Source organism: Mastacembelus armatus, chromosome 19 (genome assembly GCF_900324485.2).
Source record: "Mastacembelus armatus chromosome 19, fMasArm1.2, whole genome shotgun sequence".
NCBI lineage: Eukaryota > Metazoa > Chordata > Actinopteri > Synbranchiformes > Mastacembelidae > Mastacembelus > Mastacembelus armatus.
Window position 1 is genome coordinate 16,575,515 of NC_046651.1, and position 10,551 is coordinate 16,586,065.

The window sequence follows — 10,551 nt, forward strand, 5'->3', positions numbered from 1 at the left end:
AAATAATTATGATAATCTATAGCAGGGCTGACACACACACACACACACACACACACACACACACAGGAAATAATTATGATAATCTATAGCAGGGTTGACACACACACAGACAGGAAATAATTATGATAATCTATAGCAGGGCTGACACACACACACTCATCCCAAAGTCTTTAAACCAAGGGAGCAAAGCACCTTCAGAAAACCCACACAAACACAGGGACAACATACAAAATCCACGAGTCTCCGGACTCGAACCCAGGACCTTCTTACTCATGGACTATAACCGTTAGCACAACCATATTTGGACTTCCGCTTGAACTACTCGCCCTGCAGCTCCGCCCATACGTCAGATCAAATCTGATTAGTTAATTTGGTTTTAAACAGAGATAGAAGCCCCGCACGAGGCAGGGCATCAAAAAATTGAGTCAAACTCATGTTGTTCCTCTCCACGGAAATCTTTAGTAAAAGGCGAAAGATTTATACGATCTGAAGAGAAACATGAGTGTACTAACTACTGCTGGGACACGAGGGGTAGTGATTCTCCGACCTACACCTCACACGGACGGTGTCACCGCACCCCCTAAAAATAGTCGTTACTTCTTTATATCGGTCAGGATTGTACATGTGAGGACTCGACATAAACGTCAGCCAGTTTAATAAATTAGTGTTGTAAAGATAAACATTTGCTTTAACATAGAGTTGAAATCTTACGCGCGGTGCATGCCGGGTATGATACGTTGATACAAGCTATTGGGGAGCTTCTGGGACTCGTACATAGCAAAAATAAATGTCAAATATAAGATTGACAAGCTTAACTCTAAGATTAGAAACACAAATATAGTCAGAATGAAATTAAACTAGTGTACAAAACATATACAGACGCTTCTGCATGTAGCGCCAGCTAGTCCTGTTCTCGCGAGAGACTTCAATCCCCGCACAAAGAGTTATAAAGTTTACCTCCAATCCCAGGTAAATTTGGGCTTAGGTAGTAACTACAGTAGAAAATAGTAGAGCATTAGTGCCATTTCACAACGTCTCTTGTTCAGCAGTTAAATGGCCAAGATATAATGTTGGATAAAGTAATCAGCATATTATTATATAATATTTTTTCCAGTACATTTCCCTTGAATTTTCTTGATCCGTTTGTCTCTCTACTTTTAAATCACTCTCACTGAAATAATCAGAGCTCCCTGTATTACACTAAGACTATTCTGGTTTGGTTCTAAGTCAAACTGTTTGGGAATCACTGGGTTACATCCTACAGTTCAGTACCAACAACACCGCAGGCAGTGTGTCAAGTGGTTTACTCCAATTTATAGGAAAGATTCATTTTGGACTCCCAAACTGTAGTATTTTCTGTAGCACTCCAAATACTGAGAACTTCCAGGCAAGTTTCTACACTTACAATACTTTTTATATATATATATATATATATATATATATTCATAATGATACTGACATTCATTCATTCATTCAGTGAAGTCTTCACACAGCAAAACGTTTTGCAGGTTGATGGTTCCTTATATACAGTGGATACACTGTATTTTGATCTGTATTTTCTCATTAGGAACAAGACAATGGTGAAAAATAAAACCTGAATGTCTGGTGCAGTGGCTGTGAGAGATTCCTACAGGTTTCAGGATCAACATTTTTAGAGTGGACCTTTGTCACTTCCTTACCTCATTTCTCACAAGTAGCATCAATATTTTGGACAGGCAGAGGGTCCAAACTTTTCAGTTACGTGACCTGACAAAAAATACTTTCAGTTCACCTTATGAAGGTGTCATGGCTCAGCACTGTGTTTGACTTTCACAATAGATAAGGTTTAATTGTGGTAATGCAATACATTCTCTGTATACTCTAAAAAAAAAAAAAAAAAAATCAACTGAAAATATGATTACCAACATAAATTACTAGTTCTAAAACCGATTACGACACCGTACATAAAATATGTCACAATCAGAATATTAAGTACAACAGACAAATGGCAGTTTTGTGCAAAAACATCAGCAATACTGGACATATCACAAAATACAGTTTTCAACATCAAACTGGCAGGGCATTCTGTGGAAAGAAAGTAAACTCTTTACTTAGCTCTGAGGAGCAGATCCATGCAGTATCAAGCATTCTGAACACATGAATGTAATTTTACCTCCTTTTCTTAATATTCTCCAGCCATTAGACATCACAACTGCAGCTTTACAGTAAACCTCCTCTTCTGGTGTTAATGATTACTAAGCAGCAATAGTTATGATTTAAAAACTGTTTTAAGGAGAGCATCATATCTTTGGCCCGCACCAGGAAAAGTTGTCTTCTTGGTCCACCTATGTTATTTGGTCATTTGTTTTAATATAAATATAGTCACTATTTAAAGTAAAAAAAATAAGGCAAGTTTCACACTCTTCCTAGTGGGGTCTATCGGCCCACTGTGCATTTTTCACTGCCCATAAAGCCACATGTTGTGTAGTGGTCATACTGTTGCACACAAGCCTGAGCTGTGGAATGAATCAGAACTTTCTGCTTCATTATCATCTAAACTATTATCAAAGGGATTATTTCAAAGTGTCAGTGTGCTGCTTCACCCACTTTCATTCAGTTCATATGGCCTTGACATCAATAAGGTGGCCATGCTGGGCCCCTTGCCTTAGGGTTTTGACTCCTTGCAGTTTGCGGCCATGAAGTGTGAAGCGAGACCAGGTGGCCAACTGGAGCAGGGCACAGGTGATAGGCACAAACACCAACATGTAGAAACAGCCCAGGCGTAGAGGTGGAGTCCCTGAGCCGAGTGGAACATGAGGCACAGAAGCCAGAGAGTCCTTCACAGGTTCCCTTTCAAAAATATCATAACCTGCAGTAGAGGAGTCCAACAAGACAGAACAGTAATTTCATCATGCAACAAATCAAAGATGCTGCTGCTGTCAGTACACCTGGATATACAGCTTTTAAAACTCCTCAAGTTCAGTGTGAATCAATATTGATTAGAGACACTGTTCCAGGTCTGCTTCTGTTCAGCTCATACCCCAATGAAACATATGCTGATAACCATAATATACTGTATACTAACAGTGACATATTTACAGTGATGTTGAATAATGTGCATTTTTTTCCTTACAGGATCACCCACAGTATTTTATAGCACTTGAAACACAGACCAGCTCTGCTTACATCATAAAACACTGCCATGAATTCAAATATTAACCTTAGGGGAAAGACCAGAGGTGCAATTTAAGTGTGGCTATGATTCAAGGCAATCATTTACAGACTTAACCAGTCAAAAGATGAGATATGAATATGGGAGGCTACACCTCAACTAAATAAATCCATACACACTTTGTGTGCAGATCGGTCAAACAATATCTAGCAGCTTTGCTTGGCACTTTGTCTGCCAGAAAGACACAAAGACATAAATGCAACAACTTGTAGCAGCAAGCTAAGCATGTAAAGTTTCAGTGTGAGTGTTTCAGTCCGTACCTGTGTAAACACACAGCAACCACGTGCCAATGAGTGGCGCGAATGTCTGGCCAGGTTTGGTTAACAAGGCAACCATTCCGAAGAGGAGGGCAGAGGCGGCCTGCTGTCGTCGATTGATCACAAAATCCTCGTCCACAAGATCGGAAATAACCAGTTTTAGCAGCTTGCATGTCCCCTCTGTAAACACCCGGTTACTACAAAGAAGACAGGTCAGGTTACAGTCTTCAAGAAAACAGTGTGGAGTAGGTTATCATTAATAATATATGTGTTCAGAGTATTTTCAATGGAGGGGAGTGGTTAGTTTCTGACCTAAAGCAGGTCTTGGTTAAGTCTGTGTGTGAAAACCCACATCACACTTCAACATAACAACTTTATCACATGTGGTAAATGTGTTTTGTTTAGATCAGTCTGCAGTTTTGAGAGAAGGAACCAAAAGCACTAACACACCATTTACCTCAACCACAAACTCCATCAGGACTAATGTGAAACCTGGCAACTATAAGAATAAGTGTATTAGACAACTAGAAAATCAAGCAAACTCAAATTATGATGTGGGCTATTTAAATAAAGCACTTCAGCTCAATATCAGTGACAGACCAGAGTGAAGTTTGTGTCTTCCCAGGAAAAAAGGGCTTGTGGCAAAGACAAGCTAACGGTTTCAATGTGGAAACAGGCTGTGACACAGAGCCCTTTGTGAATGCTGTGCAGAGCGATTCTACTCATCTGTGATGCAGTGGGAGAAAGCATTCAGAGGTCACTTTTTGCAAACTTTATTGGGTTAAATACTTTCTGAAGCCACTGTGTGCACTGCAAACCATAAATTAACAAACAAGCAGAAAAAGGTACAAGCTGTCACACATCGGATCCTTGATGCGTGTGCTGTGTGTGCGTGGCCATACCTAGCAATGAAGATGCACAGCAGATAAATGTGGTCAGCACCTGCCAGCAGCATAACCACACTAAGTCCCAGTTTGAGCATAAAAAGCCAGCGGATAACCTGGTAAACCCCATAACGCTGGCACAGTGTCAGGAAATACAAGTTGTTGAGGTGGGGGGCAATGTAAGAGATCCCTGTGTGAGAGCAGAAGCACAGCTGCATTAAAAAAGACTAAATCAGAGGAAATAATAATCACTTAGAAAGAAAAGAATGTGGGATGCCAAACAACAGAATGCAAATGAGAATAAAAATAGAAATCTGCTCTGTTTAGCCACAATTACATCAGCTCCTCACAGCTGAGCAGCCTAAAGAATCCCACTTCAATGGGTTTGTCACCTTCTGTCATCATCTTTAAAACTAAGATGATTATTTTCGTTGGATCGAATTACCACAGTGCAACCACATATTCATCTACTCAGCATGTACATCACTGTTAGTGGAACGTCTTTAGGTAGTTTTTCCATATTCATCCTTTCATAAAGGGATCTTACCGAGTAAGATTGAACCTGTGGAGGCAGAGATATTGTCAGACAGCAGATGTTCCAGGAATAGAGGGAAGAAGTTGTTGTTGAAATGGCAGTGAAACACCTGCACAAGGAGCAAAGACAGTGACATAAAGCAGCTATATATATATCATGTGTAGTTTCATACAGTCCACCCCGCACTATGTAGAACTATCCCTTACATTTGACTGTATTAGTAAGCATTTACATTTACAAATCTCAATGCTAAACTAAAAAAACAATTTAAGAGAAGTTTCAAAATGAGCAAAAGTAAAGATTTACAGCTAAATTCCAAGAGAAGCTACTGATGAGAGACTGACAATTTAATTTTTTAATTCTGCCAAACAAAGGTCTGAGAAAAGAGTCATGATATATAAATAAACAGGTCTTGACTATTTATATTACATATCACACTGGGACAAATCTGAAATCTTTTACACAATGCAATAATATAAACTATTAGTTTTACTACACTTTTTACATTCATTTTATTGCTAATAAATACAGTCCCATATTAATGTAAGACTGCTGTGATAATATCATTTGTTCATACCACCTACCCCTCTTTCTAATCTTTAGAATTACATTTTTATCACACTTGTGATTAGAAACATACCTGGATAAGGTTCATTGACACAAACCACATGAAGTTCCTGTGTTTGGAGAGCTGCTTCAGGTACTGTTGAATGGTAACAGGTTTTTCTGGGTGGGTAAGTGGAGCATGGCCAACACTAAGTCTGGCACAGAACAGAATAAAACAAGAGTGTAGTTAAACAGGAAGGAAACTATAGACCCAGGTCAAAAACAACCAGTTATTTAATATTTCTAAATCTTTAAGAATTCCTACTCTTTGAGTGTCAGGGCCTCATCGTATTTTGGACGGACTTCCTTTTGAAAACGGCGCTGTAGCATCCTGGACACTACGAAAAAGCCCAAAACAGAGAAAGTTGCCAGTGTCACGCAGAAGAGACGAAAGGAATAAAAATCCTCCTTGTCCCAGAAAGAGTAGGACAGAAAAACTGAGATCGAGCCCAAAGCGCTGAACACCGAGCAGTGAAAGTTGAGGCGTGTGCGATCGGTGGCTGACACAGCAAGGTCGGCCATCAGGGCGCTGTGGTGGAGGTCCACCATAGTGAGGAAACCGTCATACAGACACAGGCACAGCAGGAACTGCAGGCCTGGGCGGGCCCACGCCACCCAAAAAGCCAGGAATGACAGAGCGAACAGAGGGCCATTTGTGGCGAGGGCCCTTAGGCGCTTCAGGACCACCTCTGGAGATGTGATCTGAGAGCCTGCCCTGATCAGAAAAATAAAACAAAAATGAAAAAAGAAAATAATTAATTGGACAAAGACACAAGATCTGGTAAAACCTCTCTGATGCACTGACTAACATTCTGATAGGACATTCTAAAACAGACAAAGGCCAATACACCAGGTTAATATTCTGAAGCTATTTGAAACTGTCCTGTTGGTGGTAATGAACTGTGAGGTCAGTTTAGCATGACGGATGTTATGTATCATCTACATAAAAACAGAATTGGCAGACTATGTGAACACAATAACATGCACGAAGACCACAAAAAAAGGAGTCAATACAAATATAAAATAGGAAAATACAGAGACAAGGTGCAGATATAAACTCATTTTACTGCAGGGACACATCCATCCATGCATCCATCCATCTTCTATACCCGATTATTCCTTAACCAGGGTCATGGGGATCTGCTGGAGACACACAAAGACAAACAACCACACACACTCACACTCACTCCTATGGGCAATTTAGAGTCACCAATCAACCTGACATACATGTTTTTGGACTGTAGGAGGAAACCAGAGTACCTGGAGCAGGGAAACATGATAAAGTTAAATTTGTCACCACCTTATGACAATAGAGTCACTGTTTGCTTAATAATACAATGCAAATATAGGTGGCAGCCTTATGTTTTAACCATTCTCACTCTGAGCTCATGAGAATTATTGCAGCTGATAAGAGACTTTATCCTATAAAAAATGCTTACGCATGTTTTTTACGCATGTTTTTGAAATTACTGCCCAGTGGTTTTCTCTGAGGAAAAAAAAAAGGAAGCAGGGAGGATGGAGAAACTTACTGAGGAGAGCTGAGGAAGGAGCGGTCACTCAGCCAGCCGAACAGAGGGTCATTGAGACTGTTCCATATAAGGAACACTGTCTGTAGAGCAGCAGAGGAGACAATTTGAAGACAACTCACGTAGGATGATTTTTAAAATATGTTTGGGAATTTGTGCCTTTACAAAACGACAGAGAACTGTGGCTGAACATTGTGGCCACCTGTCAAACATGTAAGCATGACTAACATACAGTCTTAAAAATATCAGTGGCAATCAGAAACACTGGCATGGTAAATTACTGCTATCTCTCCAGCCTGGAGAACAAGTCAACATTTAGATCACACGTTTAACCGTCAGAGTTACAGACCCAGAGATTATCTTACCTCTCCTACCCAGAAGGAGATTTTATCGATTTTATAGATGGAAACAAAGGTCTCCACATAGTAAAGCAGGAACACATTGTGGAGGATGGATGTAAACAGGGCCAAAGAACCATATAGCACTGCAGTAGAGAAGACGCTTTGCCAGCAGCTACAGACACTCCTGCCCATTCTTCTTTCTCAATCTCTCTACTACGTGTTTTCTCTGGGCCAAACTACAATCATCTCAGGGCCTGGCCGACACAGGGTCACCACCTCATCATAGCCTGCAAAAACATAGAGCAAGTGGATATGTTCGTTAACTTTTTACAGGAAGTTATTTTCTTTTTAGTAGACAACAGCAAATGTATTTTTCTGCAACAAAAAAATCAGCCTGTATAAGTGACTATGAAGACATGCGGGTATTTCTGGAAGTCACTGCACCATGTCAGAGTTGAATCTCAGCATGAATAACCCAAAAGAATTGCAACACTCCTGCCGCTGTCCCCCCAGAGTTTGAGCAGACCAAAATGCAGCTGTTTTCACAGCAACAGTACAGTAAACACTCAGGTCAAACTTTGGGCTGTTTCTTGTCTGCCAAAGCCCAGCTGTGGTGTGTGTGTGTTTGAAAACTGTAATTTTCCTCAGTCACTTTTATGACCACTCCACCTCACTGGCTCCATAAAATCTGTTCTTCATCACAGCAACACAACAAAGGGGCATTGTCTTTACAGGCTAAGCACTTTCACTGTGCTTTATTGTCCTTAGGCGTCATATTCAGCATTGCACTCTGAAAATGTGCAGCACATTGTCAGTGCTATACACTACAGAAATTATACGTGCTGTAAATACTGATGGCACAATCTCAGTGTTTTCAAAGACAAAAAAGAACTGGGTTGTGAGGCGGACGTTGCTGTCCTTATGTCACATCCCCTTGTGAATTACTGTCTTTTGTGACACTAACATGGAGTTCCCCAGACTGAATGCAAATCCTGCATCGGTTTTGTTTCGCTTCCCTCCTGAAGCCCCAAGTGCCTTTGCACACTCAGCGCCCTTGGGAGAAGAATTCACTTAAAAACACCAACAGGCTTCTTACTTCACACCTGACTCCCACAGGTTCAGACGTGCCCTGAGCTACAAACACAGGGGAAAGCAAAATATCTCACAGTGAGTGTCTTTAAGCACTGATGCTTTCTGTCAGAGTTAAACAAAAAGTAGTGTTTAGGCACAGCTGCTAAACTACAGCTTCATATCACAATCTAAACAAGATAACAAGCAGCCTCAGTGGAGTGTGGCAAGCACCTTTCCCACCCTGATCCTATCATATCAGCTGGCTGCATCGTATTACAAATCTACCACATATCTTACGAGAACAAAAGGGATGTAGTGAGGAACGAGCAGCAGACTGGGGCAACATCTACAAATATCCCATTCATGGCCCCAGAGCTGTTGCCACCTGTGGAAACGTTTCTTGGCAGGGACAGGGTGATGCACCTGTTGTCCTCACTCAGCCAAAGGAGAAATGGTGGCTGAGCTGGTGACACGTGATCTCTACAGACAGATAAGCAGAACAGACATCTGCACACATGAAAACAAGGCATCCCATGATCACACTGGATCTTTATACTCGTTTCAAGCTTCGCACATTTGGAACAAAAACTGCGGGCTTGAGAAATAACGTCCACTGAAGTAAATGATGGAAACACTACAAGCTCTCAGAGTTTTAAATTCATTAACATTGCGAACAACAAACCATGAAACCAAAAATAAAAGCGGTGAACATCTGTAACAAGGAATAAACATTAGCATTTAAATCCACAATAACCAGCTAACGCTAACTCAAACCACCGGCTGTTATCAACCCATTGAAGCTACAGCTAACATCCCACACCTATAGTCAGCTGTGTCTGCCCATGCCAGCTGATATAATCAATATCATCATCGATTAAATATCCGTTTTGTGTTGGGACGGGGAGGAAGCTAACTACCGCTAACGATTAGCATTAGCTAGCTGGTTAACGGTAACTAACGTCAACAGGCTTCCTGTCTATCGTTAAACAAACTCTCAACTAGCTTCAAGTACGTGATAATTGTTACGCACCGATAGAAGAGATTTAACCAGACCAGCTAAACCGCGTTTGGCTCGGTGGGAAGCCGACTTCTCGTCTCAGGGAGTCCCGGTAGTCGATCACTACGAGGCGGCGGTGGAGGCGGGCAGACCACGTGATGGCCGGTAACTCACATACGTGACCACCGGAGCGTGTTGATCCAACCAGTGTACACAAACAGAAGAGAGACACAGCGCCACCTGGCGTCGTTGTAAACACAAACGGGACGATATTTACCAAAATCATCGAGTTATGTTTCATTTATCAGTTTGTATAGGCTGTAGGCAGGTACAGGTGAGACCACAGACAGGTAGGCCACCTGTGGTACTGTGCAAAGGTTTTATAAGTGCAGTGCATCATTCAATACTATTCTCGTTGGTCCCAAATTGATTGTGCATCATTGGGAGCCACCCAAAGCATACAGACAGTCATAAAGAGGCATCCCAAACCAGAAGAACAAGGAGTCCAGGAGTCAGTCTGGGAACACATGAAGACAGAATCCACAACAGTGAGTGGTAAAAGATTCACAGAGCTACAAAATGTGTCAGCTGGGTTTTTAAAACTAATTGCAATAGGATTTTAATGACTTTTTTCATTCTGTGTTTTAATTACACATTGTGGTTTTATTTATCTATTAGGCTGCCTGTTATTGATTTAACTGAGGGTGACGAGCACAAAGTGGGCACAGTACCAAATGCTTGTGTTTGGAATAACAATAAATGTGAAGTTTAAATTGTGGATAAATTAAATTTGACACTGTAAATTAGTGCCAGTGTGTGGGACATGAGGTAAAACGTTTCCATAAAACACAGCTTTTCATTTCTATGCTGGACAATCAGAAAATCTGCACCTATATGTCCATTTCCTCTCCAGCAGGGGTCAGTCACAGATCACATGGATACCAACCAGACTTTATTTACAGACAGGTGGCTTGTCACATTAAAAAGTCAATAAAATGATCAATTTTAATAAATGTTAGTATTTCTAGATGTTTCGTAACTAAATAAACTTTATATAATTAAATGGGAACCTCATAGCTTTGTTGTATGGATTAACATTAAAACACAAATAGATTATATCTGT

General features: G+C 40.8%; 1 protein-coding gene and 1 non-coding gene across 2 annotated transcripts; both read right to left on the minus strand.

Annotated features, from left to right (window-relative positions):
* Positions 1 to 391: 391 nt before the first annotated feature.
* On the minus strand, positions 392 to 506 carry LOC113136048 (U5 spliceosomal RNA). The gene has a single exon (XR_003296223.1). It is a non-coding gene; the product is annotated as a U5 spliceosomal RNA (small nuclear RNA).
* Positions 507 to 1,873: 1,367 nt separating this feature from the next.
* mfsd13a (major facilitator superfamily domain containing 13A) lies at positions 1,874 to 9,611 on the minus strand. Its single transcript, XM_026315880.1, has 9 exons — positions 9,462 to 9,611; positions 7,385 to 7,647; positions 7,023 to 7,102; positions 5,759 to 6,208; positions 5,528 to 5,648; positions 4,900 to 4,996; positions 4,371 to 4,542; positions 3,472 to 3,665; positions 1,874 to 2,848 (listed from the first exon to the last, which is right to left on the minus strand). The coding sequence occupies exons 2-9, from the start codon at positions 7,550 to 7,552 to the stop codon at positions 2,598 to 2,600; spliced, it is 1,533 nt and encodes a 510-aa protein (XP_026171665.1). The 5' UTR covers positions 7,553 to 7,647; positions 9,462 to 9,611; the 3' UTR covers positions 1,874 to 2,597.
* Between the last annotated feature and the right edge of the window lie 940 nt (positions 9,612 to 10,551).

Bases quoted from the DNA above. Each gene is read 5' to 3' on its own strand.
- mfsd13a (XM_026315880.1), bottom strand. From the start codon at position 7,552: ATGGGCAGGAGTGTCTGTAGCTGCTGGCAAAGCGTCTTCTCTACTGCA. The intron at 4,997-5,527 runs GTATGTTTCTAA...CTCCTTGTGCAG, and splicing joins TGTCAATGAACCTTATCCAG to GTGTTTCACTGCCATTTCAA. The intron at 2,849-3,471 runs GTACGGACTGAA...CCTCTACTGCAG, and splicing joins GTTGCTGTGTGTTTACACAG to GTTATGATATTTTTGAAAGG.